We start from the raw sequence: 21,354 nt of genomic DNA, 5'->3' as shown, positions 1-21,354 counted from the left end.
CAGCTCATGATATTTTACATCAATCAGAAGAACCTCATATTAGGGAAGAGGTTAGGTTTAGGGCTGGGTGAGGGCTCTTGACCGGGGCTCATCTGCTCCCACCCGTTTCGTTTTCTTTCCATTTATTTCCTCTCTTTCGTTTACTTTTCTTTTTTTCCATTTTATATTTTATTTTTCTTTGATGTGGCGGGTTTATCGGCAGCATTGTAATGGCGATGAGAGCGAGCCTTGCACAGAGTGTCAGCTGCGGCAGCTTCACCTGGCAACTGAAGGTAGCGTCAACAAGGATGGTCCTCCTGGCATTCGGGGCTGGCAGCAGCGGACTCTGTTTCCTGAAGTCGATGAGCAGCTCCTTTGTTTTGCTGACTTTGAGGTAGCTAAGAAACTGCTTGCTCCTCTATCATTCTGCTCCTAAGGCTTGGATTGAGGATGATTGAGCACACGTAGGAGGCGATGGCCTAGCGGTACTACCGCTGGTTGTTAACTCAGAGACCCAGATCATGTTCTGAGGTCCCCAGGTTCGAATCCTGCCAGGGCAGATGGTAGAATTTGAATTCAATAAATACCTGGAATTAAAAATCTAATGATGCCTGTGAATCCATTGTTGATTGTTGAGGTAAAACCCATCTGGGTCACTAATGTCCTTTAGGAAAGGAAATCTGCCACCCTCACCTAGTCTGGCCTACATGTGACTCCAGACCCACAGCAATGTGGTTGACTCTCAACTGGGCAATAAACGCTGCCCAGCCAGTGATGCCCTCATCCCGTGAATGAATAAAGGAAGAAATAGTGCAAACCTAGCTCCAATGCTTCAGCCCCCACATCGTGCACACACCTTGCGGCCCTGCAATTGCAACATTAGCATGAAAACCAACATCTTTCGACAACAGCATTTATGTGGGAAAGCCCTCAACAACCAGAGGCTTACACTCACTGTTGACCGAAGCCAATTACAACTCCATCGGGAGACTAATGGCCACTGTTCATGATTGTCACCATGTACTCTATTCAACTGCAAGCAGCATCACCTTGACTGCTGAGGAGAAAACTGCTGACACGAAGCTGGTGCCTCGGAGTTTATGCCTGTTTTCAATTCATTTGAAATTAAGAGTTGCTTTTAAATTGCCATGTTCACAAGCATCAGGCGTCTCAAAGCACTCTGCAGCCTGAAAGTGTCGTCCCGTTCTGATATAGGAGAGGTATTTTAATTTGGAAGGTGGGGATCGAGAGGGTGAAGCTAACTCTCTTTCTCCCGGTGCAAGGTTCTCGAAGAGATGAATGAACTGATTCTTGGGGCAGAAAGGTGAATTAGTTGCGACACAGTTGTCTCCCTACCTTCAGGAAATATTAAATCCCAAATGCCAAGATTAAGGGCAAGCACCTAAGGAAATAAAGCCTCCGCAGAAGTCGGCTGGATTTCCGAACTGCCGTACAGGAGCCAAGGAAGCCACATTGGGAAAGCATTGGTTAAAATAAAAGGCACACTCTAACAATTAATAATGACTTCCAATTTGGGACTGGACCTAGCTCACTTGTGTCATGTTCTAATTCTGCAGTCTCAGTGGAAGACCCATTATCTTAAATGAAGGAATTGAGAAACTGCTTCAATCTGGATGCTTCTATTTCAGAAATAGCTCCGGGAAATACTTAAAGAGCTCATGGAATCAAAGGACAGCAGCAATATGCGTGTGGAATTGGACGAGTGACAGGAAACTGAGAATAGTGGTTAATAGATGTTCTCTGGGCTAGAGGGGTTGCGTTGCAATTCTCCAGTTCCCCAGGACACTAGTTTTCCCTCATATTTATTAATGGCCTATAACTTCGTACAATTTCAAAACTGGTGGAGGATAAAAAAAAAATTGGAAGCATTGTTAACAGTGAGGACAGTGTACAACATGGGACAATCTTGTGGAATGAGCAGACAAGTGGCAAATGAAATTCTGTGCTGTGAAGTGTGAATTGGAACGAACATAGAGAGATAATATAAACATTCAGCACAACTCTAAGGGAATACAGGAGTAGTGGACCTGGAAGCATATGAACAGAAGTCACTGAAGGTGACAGAACAGGTTGACAGCACGGTTAATAAAGTGTACAGTACTCCCTGCTTTATCTCTGAGCCAGCAGGTCTAGGTTCAAGTCCCGCCTGCACCAGTGTAATAACATCTCAGAACAGGTTGATATAGAAAATACCTTCTAGGCTTTATTAAAAATAACAGAAAGCACACAAGCAAGGAGTTAAACTTGTACAAACCAGTGCTCTGGCCAGCTGGAGTTTTCTGACTAGTTCTAGGCCCTACCAGATGTGTAGCGAAGCCAACCACTACCAACTTGTGGCTGGGGTAAGCTGCTGTCATCACCTTCATCCTTGGCTGTGCCTAAGGTCTATTTGGTTTACAGTAATCAGGCAAAAAAACACTAGTGAGTCTTAATAAGAGGCGCCTCTCACAATAACCTACTTCTCATGTAAGACATGATAGCAATCGGATAGAAGTTCCGTCCGTTAAGTTAGATTTTGTTCCTCAGGCTATTGATACAGGTTTTCACTCCAGAAGGTCCAAAGACGTTCTGTCACTCCACACCAAATTCCTCATAACACCATCAGATTGGAAGATGCTTTATACAGGCTCGAACATTAAGCCTTTCAGAACCAATCCCTTAAACACGCACCTTACTTAAGAAAAGGATGTGAAGTCTTTCAAGAGGGTGCACAAAAGACTTCAAGAATGGCTCTGGACAGGCGATAGCCTCATGGTCTTATCACTGGACTATTAATCTAGAGACCAAGATAGTATTCTGGGGACTAGGTTTGAATCCCGCCATGGCAGATGGTGGAATTTGAATTCAATAAAAATCTGGAATTAAGAATCTAATGATGACCATGAAACCATTTCTGATTGTTGGAAAAACCCATCAGGTTTACTAATGCCCTTTAGGGAAGGAAACTGCCATCCTTACCTGGTCTGGCCTACATGTGACTCCAGACCCACTGCAATGCAGTTGACTCTTAACTGCCCTCTGGGCAATTAGGGATGGGCAATAAATGCCGTCTATCCAGTGATGCCCTCATTCAATGAATGAATAGAAAAAGAAAAACTTGTGTCGATAGATTGAAGAAGGCAGAGTTTGAGGAAGGGTTTGATGGAGGAAGTCAAAATAGTGAGAGTAATTGGACAGAAAATGATCCCGTTGATGGAGGGACGGATAACCAAAGGATGCTGATTTAAAGTGTTGAGGAAAGAAGCAATGGCTGGGGCTGGAAATGTTTTGCCACGCAGCGAGTGGTTGGCTTCAGGAATGTGCTGTCTGAGAGGCTAGTGGAGGCGGGTTCAATCGAGACACTCAGGAGTGAATTGGATTGTCATCTGGGGAGGAAGAAAAGGCAGGGAAATGACAGCATGTGCACTCTTCACTCAGTGAACTGGCATAGACCTCCAGCTGGCAGAGTGAACACCTTCTGCACTTTAACAATCCTGACTTTCCAGGGCAGGGGAACAAAGTTTACAATGGGCCTCAGTAAGCTTAGGGTGGGTACGAAATGAATCAGTCATATTCCCATCTCACATCACCTGCTGTCTTTCAAACACTGCCCTGAGAGTTTTATTGAGAGAGCAGACGAGGCTTCAACTTAAAGGTTCAGTCAAATATTCAACAATGCGGCATTCCCGCAGTGCTGCAATGAAGTCTCAGCTCAGGGGTAAAGTTTGAACTCACAACCTTCTTCTGACTCACAAGGAAGAGCCTTGGCTAAGTTTGCACCACAACACCATCACCGTACTCCGCATCCACCCGCAGGTGACTTGCAGTATGGCTCGTGACTGGCAGTAAAATCCACGATAACATCCTTCACCATTATCCAGAAGGCCAAAGGATAACAGCAAACTGCCTGCCATTGCCCTACAGTAAACAATTTGGTACTGAAGTTGAAACTGGACGGTGAGAATCTCAATCGATGACTCAACAAACTCAACCAGCAACAAGGGCACTGCTGGCGAGGGACCTCACACACCATGTGATTTGGCTTGACAGCATTAATGATGGTGCCGTTTGTGACCTTTGACCCCAGCTGCATTGTGTTTCAAGTCCCAATGCCTTAATGACAAAGCATAAAGGTGACATTGTAGGAAAGAAAAAAGAACGCTTCCTTCATTGGATCACACACCCTGCCTCACGTGCCCAAAGAGTTAAGAATTGGCCTGTTCAGTCACATGATGCTCCATGGCAAAAACATGTGACCATGAGTGGGCAATATCCTTAAATCAAGGGAGATTTGCTGTCATTGACGACCCAACAGTATTTCATGTAAGTAAAGGCATTTTTGAGTTTTAAAACCGGGATACCTTATCAAGCATTCTCCAACGAAAGTGATGTTAAGTTTGACAAGCCCAGCATTACCTCTGTGTGAAATCCTATCAGACAGCATCTGTAAGCTCTCTGAATGCAAACAGCACTTATACAGCTCCACTGTCTGGATGTTATAGCCTGGTGTGATTTATGCATTAAACATTGCGGCTTTACAATGGAATTTTGCTGGACTTGAGTTACGAGCAGGCTGCAATGTAAATTTTTTCTCTTCATGATAACAAGGCCACAGAGGCCCTGAATTTTTCACAGAGAAATTGCAAGGCCTGCAAAGAAAATAGAATGCACTGAGATGCTTAGCTGTGACTTTGGAAAGAAGCTGTTTGAGTATTTTCAGTACACAGGTTAGCCTGCGTGTTTTATATGCTTACAAAGTGTTTGTATGTATTTTAGCAAACAGAGACTTGAGACAGAGCAGAACCTTTCACCATCCCATCAACCAAAAAGGGCTTTCTAATCTTTTATAAAATAATTATCCTCTAGGTATATCATTTCTGTTCAGTCAAGATATTTGTTGTCTGCAGCAAGGAGGCACTTTGAGGCCAGATAGGTATTGTATGATCAAATTGTTCACGCCCCAACAACAAATTGCTTTTCTTTGCCCTTCGGTGAAGGTAGTGATTGTAATGAGGTCAGCCAGGTGGACCTCATAGAATATGAGTTCCCCGATTAGGGCTGTTAACTTGGTCGGATCAGAGAGCCCTGGCTGAAAGATATAAACAGGAGTGTCAAAGATTCTGTTCACTCTGAGGGAGCTGGATCAGTGTCAAGGACTCTCCACGTGTAAATAAAGGGTGACTTGGTAACGGGATACCAGCCTCTGTGGAGTTATTTCAGTGACCTTGGGCCTTTCTGGAGGTAGAGGCATATTTTGTCTGGCACAGTGACAGGAGGAATGGTTTCAGATGAAATCCATGATGGTGCAAAAATAAGAGCCAATATCCTGTTTAATGCTGAAATCGAAAACTATCTTTCAGGCTGTCCATCTATTGGTTAATTCAAGAATAACAAATGGGCTATTAGCCGGTTGTAGGATCAAGGATTCAAACAGTGCAGAAAGAGGTCATTCAGTACATCTGGCTGGTACTGACTATTTAAAAGAGTTCTCTAATTAGTCCCGTTCCCTGGCTTTCTCCCTGGAGAAGCACAGCTCTTTCCATTTTAAGGATCTACCAAGCATGCTTTAGGAACCTCCGTTGAATCTGCTTCCATTGTCCTTTCAGGCATCACATTCTGTCTTTGAACATGCGTCATACATCATTAATTAAGAAGAGACAATTAAAAATTCATTCTTTGAATTCCCTGCACAATATTGGTCAGTGAGCGTATTCGCCAAGTTGGTTAACCCTGGGGTTCTGAGGATGTGGAGCTACTTGTTGTCTCTCACTTAAACTCTGGCTCCAGCAGCTAAACCGAGTATGTCTTTTATGCTTCTCCTAGTCTTTTCCCTCACCACAGCACTGCAGTTCTTAGTTTATGGGATTATTTAATTGTTTGCTTGTTTAGGTTTAGCCTCACGTATTCTGAACCAACTCCAGTTCGTAATTATTGCAATTTTTCTCTTCTGTTGTGTCTTATGTGTTGGCAAGATCTCTCTAACTTGCGTTTGGCCCCATTTCTCATTATCAACCCTAATTCAAAGATCTCTCCTCCTACAGTGCCTGGGTAAACTGGTTAAGAAAAAGCAGAACTATAAATTTCTTCAATATCAGTAATGAGATCCAAGCAGTAAAAGGCATTATGAGCCTTGGCTGACTTGATATCACACTCAGCTTAGCCAATCTTACATAGGATTGAGTTCCACTCAGGAATCTCAGAATATAATCCAGATTTATCTACAGTGCTGCATTGAGGGAGTGCTGTATTGCCTCAGGTGCTGTTATTAGATGATAAATTAATTTAAGGTCACGTCGAGTCCTGTGCAGGAGCATAACTATTGCCACATGCTATTCAAAGGGAAGTAGTGGAGTTCTCCCTGTCTTTCTTACCAATATTTATCCCTTAACCAGCAGAACTAAACAGATTATCTGGACATGTTCAAGTTACTATATATGGGAGCTTGCTGCGTGCAAATTGATTGTTATGCTTCCAACATTACAACAGTGATGGAACCACATGTGAAGAACGTCAGGATAGCTGGATCTTAGGAAAGGCGCTATATAAATGGAATTGTGGTGCCACAGAGTCATACAGCACAGAAACAGACCCTTCAGTCCAACCAGTCCATGCCGACCACTATCCCAAACTAAACTAGTCCCACATGCCTGCTCCTGGCCCATATACCTCCAAATCTTTCTTATTCATGTACTTATCCAAATGTCATTTAAACGTTGTAACTGTACCCACACTTCCTCTGGAAGTTCATTCTACACACAAACCATTCTGTTAAAAAAAAAATTGCCCCTTGTCTTCTTTAAATCTTTCTCCTCTCAACTTAAAAATATGCCCCCTTGTCTTGAAATCCCCCACCCTAGGGAAAAGATACCTGCCATTTGGCTCATCTCCACCCCTCATGATTTTATAAACCTCTAAAAGGTCATGTGCAACCTCCTACGCCCCAGTGAAAAGAGTCCCAGCCTATCCAGCCTCTTCTAACTCAAACCCTCCATTCCCGGCAATAGCTTGGTAAATATTTCCTGAACCCTCTCCAGCTTAATAATATCCTTCCTATAACAGGGTGACTAGAACTGGACACAGTACTCCAGAAAAGGCCTCACTAACGTCCTGTACAACCTCAACAACGTCCTGTACAACCTCAACATAATGTCCCAACTCCTAAACTCAGTGGTCTGAATAATGAAGGCAAGTGTGCTAAACGCCTTCTTAACCACCCTGTCTACATGTAACACAAACTTCAAAGAATTATGTACCTGAACCCCTGGGTCTCTCTGTTCTGCAACACTACCCAAGGTCACCAAAATGCAATACATCGCATTTATCCAAATTAAACTCCATCTGCCACTCTTCAGCCCATTGACCCAATTGAATTTATTTTAGACTTTCTAAAACTGGTTGTATAAGGTTTCTCACACCTGCAATGGTGTTACCTAGAAGCTATAATCTTGATATTAAACAGAAAGTGGAAGGTGTAATGAAGCAATACAAGATGTCTCTGGATGGATGAATATAGAGGGACTAGGTAGTGCTTTTATGCGTATTTAATGCATGTCTCTGTGTGGGATAAATTCAACACTCCATACCATTTAGAAATGGCAGCTTACCTCAGACGGTGGAATTATTAGTTGTATCAAAGATTGTAGGTAGTGTAATGTAAGATAATGGTTCTGAGAGGGTTAAAGTTAAAGACTGCACTAAGCTCCACCCAATCTGATGATGTCATACACTGTCAATTGGGGAAACTGAGAAAATGGTGCTGGGAGTTGCAGGAGATAGATATCTATGTCTTCCAATAGTCTCAGTGACAATACCTAACTAGCCAATTTAACTTGTATCTAACTGCTGTCACGCAATAAACTACATAATCTGATTAGTCACTGGTGGTTATCGCTTTGCCATCGCAAACCAAATAGGCCCTTGGACCCAGTCAAATGAAAGAGAGGAAGTGGCAGTACCCTACTGCTCACAGGTACCACATGGTGATCAGCGGTGGGCGTCATCGCTTAATACCACAATGGGGACTGGCATCCTTCTAGAGGTGTGGGGATTGCAAAGGATGATCATTTGAATGCACAGGCTAGTAGGGTGCAAAGTGAGGACAAGGCGAATCCTGTTGATGTTCTGGAGGGAAGGGAAGGGAAAGGGTGAGGCAGTAGTTAGGTAAATGGATTGGAGATGGCTGAGGGCCTCATCAACCACCTTGGGATGAAGAAAAAAGGAAGAACTGCTAGAATCACTCTGGTGGAAGGTAGCATCTTCGGAACAGATGTGACAGAGATGGTGAAACTCGGGGAATGGAATGGAATCTTTGCGCGAAGCAGGATGTGAAGAAGTACGGTCACGGTAACCGTGAGAGTCACTGGGTATGTAATGGATATTGGTGGCTAGCCTAATGAAAACAAGGGAGGGCAAGGAAGGCAAGGGAGGAGCCAGGTGGACCCGGTAAAAGTGAGATAAGGATGGAGATTACAAGCCAAATGGAATTTCTCTACAATTCTGAGAGCTGGAAGCAGCACCAATGATATCATCAACGTATTGGAAAGAGAGGGGGAGGCCCCAAGTAAGACTGGAACAAGGAATGTTCCACATACCCCACAAAGAGACAGGAGTTACTGGGACCCATACAGGTTACTGATGGCTACAGCTTTGACTTGGAGCAAGTGAGAGGAGTTAAAGGAGAAATTGTTCGAAGTGAAAGAAGCTTATTGTAAATAGAGCACAGTGCATACATACCGGTGAAACAGAACGGACTTTACAAGGGTCACAACATCGCGGCTTGCATTGTATCCTGCACACACAATGGCAATGTGGATTGTCTGTTTAAAAAAGAAAACCCCAAAAAAGTTATATTTTTAAATGGTCAAACACACCTTTTCACTAATTTTCTTCTCATCTTCCAAAGGAGCTGGCCATTTATGAGGTTTAGTTTGAGGTACTGATCTCCCCCACTGTCTCAATTGTGTGGCCAATTTCCAAAGACAGCAAGCATTGTTAGGCTGTTCAACTGCATTGGGCATCATAGTCAAGGTCAATTCTCTTCTCAACCAACTATCTGCACTCACAGAATTCCTACAGTGTGGAAGCAGACCATTCGGCCCATCAAATCCACATCAACCCTCCAGAGGGCATCCTACCCAGACCCACCCATCTACCCTGTCCATGTAATCCTGCATTTCCCAAGGCTATCCCACCCAGCCTGCACATCACTGGACACTATGGGCAATGTAGCATGGCCAATCCACCCTAACCTGCACATCTTTGGACTGTGGGAGGAAACCGGAGCACCCGGAGGAAACCCATGCAGACATGGGGAGAATGTGCAAACTCCACACAGACAGTTGCCTGAGGGTAGAATCAAACCTAAGTCCCTGGCACTGTGAGGCAGCAGTGTTAACCACTGAGCCACCGTGCCATCTGATACTTGATGCTTCCAATTTCCATTTCTGTCACTGAGGATTAGGATCAGGGAAACTGGGGGATTTTATTCCTCAGTAGCTCTACAGGTGATAAAACCAAATGTACTTTGCCAACTACTGCACTGACTATGAACAATGAGATGTTCTCCTCTGAATGGCTTAGTGCAGCACCAGGTGGTATCTATACTGCAAAGTTAAAGGGTGAAATTTCCAAATCACATGATCTTCTTTGCCATTTGGAACCTGGTACTGTGACATTAAAAATCAGGACCAGGCTTGAGCATAACAGGAAACACAAGCCAGAGTAAACCAAAGTATGACTGAGAGAGAGCATAAGAACTGGCTCCCTCTCTGATCAATGCAGGTTAGATCGATTCTCTTTTCCTCAGTAAACTTTCTAGTCAGGAGATAGAATCCCAATCAAAAAGTTGCTGTTTTGTACTTTCAAAGCACTGTACCTTGGAAGGATGGAACCCAGATTTTGCTTGAGTAAACTCCGTGGCTGAATTCTAACACTGTGCAACTAGTGGAATGGATTTTAACGCCGAATGCTTTAGAACGAAATGTAATATAGCGAGCAGATTTCAATTATTTCCACTACTGTGATAAAAAATCATTATATATCATTGTTGTTTGGAATCTTGGGTTCTGAAGTAGAGGATTTTAGATTTCAGTTATGCGGAGGCCATTCCTTTTTCAAAGGTCAGAAAGTCATTTTCGAACAGCGAATGAAAAAAAATTTACAAGAAGTCATGTGATATTAGCTAAATGAACAGCAAGCCACCCAGGGAGATCCCTGTTAAGATGTTTGCTGAGGTGAGTTTTACAACACAGAGGTCGGAAGCAGGTTTATTTAGAGGGAAGAGGAACATAACCGCAGAAGTGCTGTTAGTAGCAGACCCCCAAGCAGTCAGAGCTGAGATAAACCCTGAATTCCTTAGAAAAAAAAACTCTAGAAGCAGAAGGCTGTGGAGTTGTCAGAGAGGAAGACATACTCTTGTTGAAGATGAGTTCAGGAAACTCATGTTATCTAATGAATGAGCTGTATTCGTTCACCAGGATTCTGGCTGGAAACATTAATGAAAGAATATAGTATTGAGTGAATGCACGGAATTGTCAGAAGAGGAATCTGATTGTAGCCAAGCCTGTTTATTAAAAAGCTATAGAATGGAGGCAGGGGACTGAACTTTATGCTTGCATAGCTAAGTCTGAGTTTGCAAGGTGTAGAGCTGGATGAACACAACAGGCCAAGCAGCATCATAGGAGCAGGAAGGCTGACGTTTCGGGCCTAGACCCTTCATCAGAAAAAACTGCAGCTGCAGTTCCTACTATCTGTAAGTCTGAGTTTGGTCAGGTGTTCTGGACAGAGCTCCACTGCAGGGCCGAAGGGGTTCACTGGCCATGTTTTATCAAACTCACCTCATTAGCTATCTACTCTGCCCCTATGGTGTCCATCACCTTTGATTCTAGCCCCATTTACTCCACTCTATTCGCAGAACAACTGGCCAGTGGACTTCCCCTGATGGACTGGCATCCTTTGACCTCGCCTCAAGGATATTTGCTGCAAATTTGTGAGAAGGGAAAGGTGGCATGACAATTCTCTGACCGGGGCACGGAACTCCAGGTTGAACAGGTGGTGTGAAAGAGGGGCATCCTCTTCCCAGAGGACTGGCAGAGGAGGGCACATCACCAAACCCTGGCAGCCTGACGAAATTCAGACTTAGCTATGTAAGCGTAAGGTTCAGCAGGATGTGTAAGTTTGGTCCCAGGCAATAATCAGTACATTGATTCTTTGACGGACAATACGTAATTTGAATGCATTTTTGAGCTTATGCCAATCTGACATAGGATTGGTTTCAATTGCTGACGAATGTTAAAAGCTTATGGATGAATGCATTGCATTCTAAATGGCAGAACCATGAAAGGATCTTTGTTCCAAGAGGTGATCAGGTTGTACATTGTTTTGGTCCATTTAGTAGTGCAAACATAAGATCGGATTTTAGATCTTTTATGCTTTTGAAACGAGGCCCTGTGGTACCTATGAGGTCAGTAATTTAGAGCTTTGTCAGGGGTTTGAGTAACCTCCTACATATCGTCTATTTGATGCGAACCGGTTTGAACAGGCATTTTGAGGTTATGTCCATCAGACATCCAGTGAGAGACAACCAAAAGAAGTGGAACTTCTCATTTCCTGTTCACATCATGTTCAAGTCTAGTACTGTAAGTTGGTGTTGAGGTTCCTCTGGTCACTATCCTCAAAAGCAGCTTTCAGAGATTTTTTGCATTAAAATCTATACATCATGTAAATTCTGTTCTTAACTGCCTGCTACTCTTGTATAATCATCTTCCTGTTTAACCACCCAGTTATTCATCCTAGTCTGAATCAAACTTAAGAGTTGACATTTATCACTTTTTGCAACAGACATGCAGGGAAACTTCATGTTCTTAGATTGATTATACCTTTTCAGGGGCAATTGTAAGTTTTTATATGTCATCAAACTCACAACAGACATGAAGGTGAAAGGTACATTTTGAGGAGACTTAACCCATTATGGAAACAGCCCTTTTGCCACAGAATATGTGAGGAAAAGACCTTTTACATTCAAATGTCATCTCCCTTGAGCCAGTCCAACTCGTAATTGTGAGACGGTACAATAGGCAACATTGGGCTGGGAGAGACAGCCAGACAGATACAGAAATAAAGACAGACAATTGGTTTGTTGAAATATCATTGTAGCGGCAGGTATCAGATTGCGATGATAATACAGATAAAACAAATGATGGTACTTCATCATGCAACTGTGGCCTGTCACTTAAGTAAGAAACCTTTACACTTTTTATGTGAAATTAGAAAAACAAATCAAGCAGAAGGTGATACTGGGGAAAGCAGGGAAGTGGGAATACTGTGCATTGATCTGACAAAGAGTTGGCACAAACATGATAAGCCAAATCAACTCCACATGCGTGGTAAACTTTTATCCATCTTTTGATCACAGTCAGGAAAAACTAACAAGTGAGGTGGACAGAAGGGGAGTGAATCAAGTGTCAGAAGCAGAATTACCTCACACTTTTCCACAGTGGGCCTTTTGCCACATTCCGAACTATTCCACGCCAATGCATGCACCACCTCGTTGTCCCCCGTGCCTTCCTCCGTGGAATAACTCTTGGAATGGTTCCTATGGTGATGGACCCGGCTTTGGGCCAGGCTGAGCTGCTTACGAAGGGCCTGGTTTTCCTCCTCTACCTCTCGCACCCGCACTTCCAGGGACTCCCGCTCTCTCTGGTTGAACACGTACCGTGGGCTGTTCGCTGGGGCTTCGTAGGGAGATAGCGAGACTGGCTTCTCATCTGTAAGTGAACAGACATAAGTTAAGGTCGAAGCAACAAATACTTAGGAAGTATTGGGTAGACTGGGATGATACTCATGGAACTTGGAAGAATGAGGGAGGGATCTTACAGAAACATATAAAATTATGAAGGGAAAAGATAAGATAGAAGCAGGGAGGTTGTTTCCACTGGTGGGTGAAACTAGGACTAGGGGGCATAGCCTCAAAATAAGGGGGGGAGCAGATTTAGGACTGAGTTGAGGAGGAACTTCTTCATCCAAAGAGTTGTGAATCTATGGAATTCCCTGCCCAGTGAAGCGGTTGAGGCTACCTCATTGAATGCTTTTACGGCAAAGATAGATTTTTGAACAGTAAAGGGATTAAGGGTTATGGTAAGCGGGCGGGTAAGTGGAGCTGAGTCCAGGAAAAGTTCAGCCATGACCTTATTGAGTGGCGGAGCAGGCTCGATGGGTCAGATGGCCCACTCCTGCTCCTATTTCTTATGTTCTTATGTTCTCAGCCACCGCGTTCTCCTCTTGGACAGAGCTGGCCTACAAGTATCAGCGAAGAACTTATTCACCTTAAATTGAGTTGCCTTCCCTGGAAGGATTAAGCAGCGGGTAGCACTGTGGTTAGACAGTTTTTTTTTGGATTTGATTTATTATTCTCACATGTACCTACGTACAGTGAAAAGTTTTGTTTTGTATGCATTACAGGCAGATCATTATATACAAAGATCATAGAACAGAGAGAGGGATACAAAGTTACAGCTACAAAGTAGGTTCACAAAAGCAATATCAACATTAGATTTGAAATTTGATGTCTGTTCAAGAGTCTAATAACAGTGGGGAAGGGGCTGTTCTTGAATCTGTTGGTACATGTGTTTAAATTTTTGTATCTTCTGCCTGACGGAAGAGCTTGGAAGAGATTATAACTGGGGTGGGAGGGGTCTTTGATGATGTTGGGTGCCCTTCCGAGGCAGCTAGAAGTGTACAAGGATCGGAGTTCGAGTCCAGCTGAGATTAATGGGATGGAAATCCTTGTTGCATTTCAGGAGCCAACATTGATTCGATCTGATAGAAATTTACAAAATTATGAGAAGAATGGATAGATTAGATGGTTGGGGTTTTCTTCCCAGTCGTCCCAGAAATGTTTATGGTAAAAGGGGGAAAGTTTAAACAAAATGTGAGAATCAGGCTCTTTTTAAACACAGAAGGTGGTAAGTGTCTGGAATGCACTGCCAGGGGAGGTGGTAGATGTGGATATAATAGCAACGTTTTTGAGGCATCTTGATAGAGATATGGAATAGGCAGGGAATAGAAGGATATGGAGCACGGAGAGACAAAGGATTGTTGGTTAAGAAAGGGATGATATGTTGGCGCAGTCTAAGTGGGACAAAGGGTCTGTTTCTGTGCCGTACTGTTCTTTGTTCACTGTATTTAACAGAATCAGAAAGTGGTGCAATACAGCAGGAAGCCTTTGGCCAATCACGCCTCTTGGTTCTTTAATTGCTCTGCTCCTGCCCTTTCCCCATTCCCTTGTCAACAATCCCCCTTTAGTTATTTATCCAGTTCAAGCATAGCTACTGAATCTCATTTAACTCCCCTTTTCAGGCAGAAAGATCGCGACTGTTATTGAGTAAAAGATGTCCTCTTCATGTCACCTTCATACATGAAAAGGAAGTGCTCGGTAGAATCGTGTCAACACAACCACTGATCTGACAATGAATGGAAGCAGATTTGGGGAACTTGTTTGGGGAACATGGTGGTGTAGATAAATATCACTAGATACCTTATCTAGCAGCCCAGCCTAATACTGAGTGCAAGGGCTCAATACCAATTATGGCAGTTAGCAAAACTACAGTATTTACAAAAATTGGTAAAATTAACATTTAATTAATAAAATTCAATGAATTAATAATTCCAGAATTAAAAGCTAGTCTCTGTAATGGTGAGACAATCATTGATTGTCACAAAAATACATCTTGTTCATTTTAGTAAAGGGTCCTTCATTGTTTTGACTAATGTATGGCATTAGACAAACAGTAATGTGGGTGACTCCTAACTGCTTTCTGAAATGGCCTTGCAAGCCACTCAGTTGCACCATAAGAACATAACAAACAGGAGCAGGAGTTGGCCATCTGGCCCATCGAGCCTGCTCTGCCCTTCAATAAGATCATGGCTGATCTGTTTGTGGACTCAGCTCCACTTACCCATTCTCTCGCCATAACCCTTATCTCTTTACAGTTCAAAAATCTATCTTTACCCTAAAAACATTCAACAAAGTAGCCTGAACTGCTTCACTAGGCAGGGAATTCCACAGATTCACAACCCTTTGGATGAAGAAGGTCCTCCTCAACTCAGTCCTAAATCTGCTCCCCCCTTATTTTGAGGCTATGCCCCCTAGTCCTAGTTTCACCCACCAGTGGAAACAACTTCCCTGATTCTATCTTATCTATTCCCTTCATAATTCTATATGTTTCTGTAAGAACACGCCACCCCCTCATTCTTCTAAATTCCAATGAATATAGTCCCCCTCTACTCAATCTCTCCTCATAAACTAACCCTCTGGATCAGACCAAAACTGCACACAGTACTGCAGATGTGGCCTCACCAGCACCCCATACAGTTGCAGCATAACCTCCCTGCTTTTAAACTCCATCCCTCTAGCAAGGAAGGACAATATTCCATTTGCTAATATTTCCATTTATCAAACTGCTCCACAAATGTTGAAACTGAACTGCAGCAGTTCAAGCTGGTAGCTTTGCAAAGGCAATTGAGAAAGGGCAAGAAATGTTGGCCTTACCAGAGACACCTAATCCCATGAATGAAGCAAAGTGAAAAAAAAACCTCTCTTGCAAGGAAACATTTTAGCGAGAAACTCATTTAAAATAAATTCCAATTTAAGTACGTGTTCTTATATCTAGATATTACAGACAGTAATAATTGTTAAAACGATTTAAGTAAATTCCATTAAGCAAATGCCAAAACAGAAAGTATTTTATTAAACCTCTGGGTACCAGTTTCCATGCAGATACCACCACTGTTTCCTGCCTCTGTGAAATTTCAGCCCTTATCAGCTGTCTGGCATTCATCCTTTGAATACTATTTTAACTCAATCACACTGTAACAATTCTTAGACAAATGGCTCATTATTCATTACTAAGTCTAATATGGCCTGCTCCCATGTTGGCTGTAGACATATTGTTGCAGAAAGCTGTTCTGAGTACTCTCAAGGAGTTCACTACCTTTATAACATGTACAGTCTGCTGATCTCAATCTATACAAGAGTGAAAATATCTAATTAAAACCATTCTAGCCTTGGTGACTGTACAATGCAAGCACTGTATGGTTTTAATGTCCTTTCTATAATGAGACTTCTGAAACTACAATGATCCAACTGTGACCAAAATGGTATTTTGCATAAATTCATTGTTACTTTTTTAATCACTTACTTTACAGCCCTTGTGCATTTAAATTTCTGTCATATCAAGCGACTACAGAGTTAGGAATTTTAAGAGGCTGTCAGATGAAACAGAGAAGCAACTCAACACATTTCAGTCAAACATTCCTGACTTTGTGTTCTGACTGAAAGGATTTTGAAGATGGGGAAAAGGTGGCTGTCTAGTGAAAGTTTGATTTCACTCACATGCTAAAAGAAAATGTATTTTTAAAAAAATCAGCCTGGTTGGACAAGTTACGACACACTTCTGGGTCAAGTGGTCTCAAGACCAGATCTTCTGAGCCACCAAAACCCTTATGGCTCACATCTATAATTACAATAATTTCTGGCTCATCTCAATCTCTGAAATAACATCTAAAAGCAGATTATGTGGTCTTTATCACTGCTGCTTATAAGAGCGTACTGTGAACAAATTGGATGCCATGTTTTCTTCATTACATTTGTCACTACACTTCAGAAACACTACAGTTGTCTGCATATCTTTGGCATGTCTTAAATTCATGAAAAGTATTTAGAAATGTAAAAGTCTTTCTTTCCGTTCAGTGCCCTGGATTAAATTAATAAAATCATAGAACTTTACAGTACAGGAGACCCATCATGTCTGTTCTGGTTCCCGGAAGAAATACCTAGCGAGTCCCATTCTCCAGCCCTATCCGCACATTCCCTGAAATACATCCCTTTCAAATATATATCCAATTTTTTTTTGAAACTTCCAATGGATTTGTCCTCCACTACTCTCCCAGGCGGCGCATTCCAAATCCTAATGACTCTCTGAGTGAACAAATTTCTCCTCATCTCACTCCTATTTCTCTTGCTGACAATTTTGAAATTGTGTCCCCTAGTTACTGACATACCAACCAGTGGAAACACAATATCCTCCTTTACCCTATCAAAATTGTTCATCATTTTCAACACCTCAATAAGCTTATTTCTGAGGAAGGGTCACCAGACCCGAAATGTTAACTCTGTTTTCTCCTTCACAGATGCCGCCAGACCTGCTGAGCTTTTCCAGCAACTTGGTTTTTGTTCCTGATTTACAGCATTCACAGTTCTTTTGGTTTTTATTAAGCTTACTTCTTAATCTCCTCTGCTCCAAGGATATTAAGCACAATCTGTTTTTTTTTTAATCTTTCCTTGTATCTAAAATCCCCCATTCCCGGTATCATTCCAGTTAATCTCCTTTGCACTTTCTCCACGGTTTTAGTATCCTTCCTTAAATAAGGTGCCCAGAACCAAACACAAAACTCTAAATCTGGTCTGGCCAATGATTTGTGGAGATGTAGCATCACTTCCTTTCTTTTTTTACTCTATGCCTCTATTTATAAACCCAAGGATTCTATAAACCTTCTTAACAACTGTTTCAACTTCAGAGGATCATGTACATGAACCCTGAGATCTCTCTGCTCCTGTACTTCCCTCAAAGTTGTACCATTAGCCTTTAAAGCCTCTCCATGTTTCTTCTACCAAAATATATTACCCGACATCTCTCTGCATCGAAATTCATTTGCCAGGTGTCTGCCCATTTGGCAAACTTGTCAACATCTTATTAGCAGTGAGACACAAGCATATTGAAGCCATTTTACCTCTGTCATCAAATTTGTACCATTTTTTAACTTTTCAACTCTACAAGGAATAATAGCCATCGCCATGCCCATTCAAGGGACTTTTGCCTGTCATCTAGATCTTCTGGATAAAGGAGAGGGAAAAGTTAGCTGGGTTGGATCACCGTTGTATAGCACTAAGGTCTACTGAGCAGCTGCACTGATGTTTCAGGGCAATATCATGGAATTGGGTTTCACCGCCATATGAGGCAGAATAGCTTTTAGGGATTGATCCTGGAGACCTAACCCAAAGCTCTGGCTATGACATTGAAGCATTTTAAAAATGACTCACCGATGTTTGAACTTTAAGGGTTACTCTGTGGTGCGGTAACGGTACTAGATTGTTCATCAAGAGGCCTTCAGCTAAGTGGCTTGCTAGGCAATTTTAGAGGGCAGGTAAGTACGAAGCACAGCGAACTGGAGTTATATATAAACCGGACCAGGTAAAGAAGGGAAACACAAACAGAAGTTGCTGGAAAAGCTCAGCAGATCTGGCAGCATCTGCGAAGAAAAAAAGCAGAGTTAACGTTTCGGGTCCCAGTCGAGTTCTGCCCCAAAACGTTAACTCTGATTTGTTTTTTCTTCACAGACGCTGCCAGATCTGTTGAGCTTTTCCAGCAACTTCTGTTTGTGTTCCTGATTTACAGCACCTGCAGTTCTTTCAGTTTTTACTTAGCAGGTAAAGATGAGAGTTTGCTTCCTAAAAAGACATTGGTTGAACCAGCTAGATGTGTATAACAGTTGGTGGCTGTCTGGTCACCATTTCTGATTGGCTTACAAGTTAGGTTTTATTCGTTGAACTTAAATCTGACCAGCCACCATTGTGGAATTTGAACCTGTGTCTCCAAAACATTAGCCAGAGCCTCTGAATCACTAAATGAGGGAAGACTTGATTGAAGCGTATAAGATCTTGAAAGGTCCTGACAAGGTGAATGTGGGAAGGATGTTTCTCCTCATGGGGCAAGCCATAACTAAGGGGACACATTTTAAAATTAGCAGGTGCCCTTTGAAGACAGAAATGAGAAGAAATCTGACCTCAGAGGCTGTTGACTTTGGAATTCTCCACCTCAGAAGACAGTGGAGGTGGTTATTTTAGAGACAAAAGTGGATAGATTCTTGTAAGGGGGGGAGTGAAGGGTTGTCGGGGTAGATAGGAATGTAGAATTCAAAACACGAACCACCATATCTTAATGAATGTTGGAACAGGCTCAAGGGGCTGAATGGCCTACTTTTGTATGAATCAATCATGATATCCTAACTGTCTTCCCTGTGAAATGGGCTTTCATTTCTAGGCAGCTGCTTACCATCTACTCCATGAATGCACATATGCTTGGCGGATCTTTGACACGAACAAGTTAATTTAAAAAAAAATATTCATGCCTCTTTACATCTGAAGTGCTCCAGGTCTTTGGCCAGAAGCAGCTGTGATTTCTTTGTCAAAACAACTTTCCTAAACCATATCAATGGACCTTCCACAATAGCCTTTGTATTTGTGCAGCTCCGCTGCCTCCCCAGATCCGTCACTCAGAAATGAAATGTCACTTCTCATGACGTAATGAATATTGGAACACCTTGACTGTCATCGGTCTTTTGTTCGCTCACCTATCCAGCTCATTCACTCCCGACACATCACTGCTCAGTTTCCATTCAGGCTTTCAGGCAAGAACTGACAAAGATTGGCAGCTGTCAAAAAACGTTCATTGTGCAGTTCAAAATGAGATGAACTGAAGATGGCATGACATTTTACGGCTGGGAATCCTGTGTGGGAAACAGGATGCATGCGATGTTCAACACACATTCTCTTGTTGAGATTGTGGTATTGCTGATACCCTTGACTCGCCAGGTGACCCGGTTGTTGGGAATGATGTTTTCAAAATGACTTTTTGACTTTTCAAAAAGAAACAAGTTATACATTCACAAACTGAAAAGTAAAATCCAGCTTCCTTCACTTTAGGTCCGAAGTTCCCAAATAATGATCATACATTATGAGTATGAAAATTCTAAGCATTAGCCTTTTTAAATTTCCTTGGTTAACATTGTTTATCAATCATTCCTTAAATGCCAAACTCCCATGCTTTCGTCAGTTTTACTCAGAAATTTGACATCTGGTTTGGATTTTGGTTTAGAAATTTTCCTTAATTAACTTAAAGAGCAGTTTCATCTCTTATGGTACGGTGCCTCAGTGGCTAACACCCGCTGTCTCACAGGGCCAGGGGTCCAGGTTCAATTCCAGCCTCGGGTGACTGTCCGTGTGGAATTTGCACATTCTCCCTGTGTCTGCTTGGGTTTCTTCTGTGTGGTCCAGCTTCCTCCCATAGTTCAAAGGTGTGCACGTTAGGTAGATTGACCATACTAAAATTGCCCATAGTGTCCAGGGATGTGCAGCCTACGTGGATTAACCATGGGAAATAAAGGGTTTATGGTCGGGGGCTGGGGTTGGGTCTGGATGAGATGCTTTCTGGAGGGCCGGTGAGGACTCAATAGGCTATATGGCCTGCTTCCACACTGTAGGGATTCTATGATCACATTTCTGTACATCAGTTCAAAATAACTGAATGTTATGGATGCATTTGGGGCATCCCTAATGGGCAAACAGTAACAAGGGAATTCTTCTATGCCGAATCATTAGGACATTCATTCAAATTTGATACTATCTTTCCAATGTCCCTTGAGATTGTGGATAAGAAACTGAAGATGTAAATTGTTTTAATCACAAACTATTCAGTACTAGAATATTTGTGATTTAACTTTTGAACCATGATCTGATTGGTTTCCTGAAAGCAATCTGTATATTGTAATAAGATTGAACTAAGTTTTCCACTACCAGCTTCATGGTGATTTTCCCCAAAGGCATCAAGAATCTTGTTAAAACATTCATGACCTTCAAGAGATATTCATTAGCTTTTCTGGTTTCTGGTAGTGGTGCTACGCAAGCTAGTAAGACACTACCAAAATCTGGGATCAGACTTAACTGTGCAGGTTTAATTGATGGTTCGGATTTCCCTACATCCTGTCAGTATGCCATGCCCACCAAATCTTTACGTAATCCTGACCAATAATAATGTTATCATGTTTTAGCCTGCATTTTCCTAATATCTAATTAACCTGCCACTGGAATTTTGATGTCACTCAAAATATTTGAGGCTGAGATGGAAATACCACATGATAGATTACTGCATATTTCTTAACGGAACGAGATGGATTCCATTTCCTTATTACAACTTCTGCCTTTTAAATTATTGGTGCTTGTTCAGTTTCTTAGTCGGCTGCTCGTTAACGGCTCTCTCAACTCAAGATCCATCTTTTACATTTCTATTAAAGATGATGGGCTAAATATGTCAGCCTCATTTTTCTTTGTTTTTACTCTGAGGTTCAAAAATAGTGTCAGATCAGAATTTTCACATCATCTCCCATTTGCACAGACACTTTCTGCCTAATTCTATGAGACTGAGGTCTAGTCAGGAAACAATCCAGGATGTTCCATTCGTAGCATCTCCACTGTTTATTCTTTGTTCTTCTTTGTTGGTTGTTCTGGTACTCTCAATGAAAAAAAAATCAATTCCTTCAAGA

General features: G+C 42.3%; 1 protein-coding gene across 2 annotated transcripts in view; it reads right to left on the bottom strand.

Moving 5' to 3' along the window:
• large1 (LARGE xylosyl- and glucuronyltransferase 1) overlaps nt 1-21,354 on the bottom strand; it is a 420,017-nt gene that overhangs the window by 153,119 nt on the left and 245,544 nt on the right. For both annotated transcript variants that reach the window (XM_048607545.1, XM_048607546.1), the window contains exons 3-4: nt 12,457-12,743; nt 8,713-8,795 (exon numbers count right to left, since the gene is read on the bottom strand). In XM_048607545.1, the coding sequence (XP_048463502.1) occupies nt 8,713-8,795; nt 12,457-12,743 (370 nt within the window). The remainder of the gene's footprint in view (nt 1-8,712; nt 8,796-12,456; nt 12,744-21,354) is intronic.

The sequence above is a fragment of the Rhincodon typus genome, chromosome 18, assembly GCF_021869965.1.
Source record: "Rhincodon typus isolate 14 chromosome 18, sRhiTyp1.1, whole genome shotgun sequence".
Lineage (NCBI taxonomy): Eukaryota > Metazoa > Chordata > Chondrichthyes > Orectolobiformes > Rhincodontidae > Rhincodon > Rhincodon typus.
This window is presented reverse-complemented; position numbering and strand designations above follow the sequence as displayed.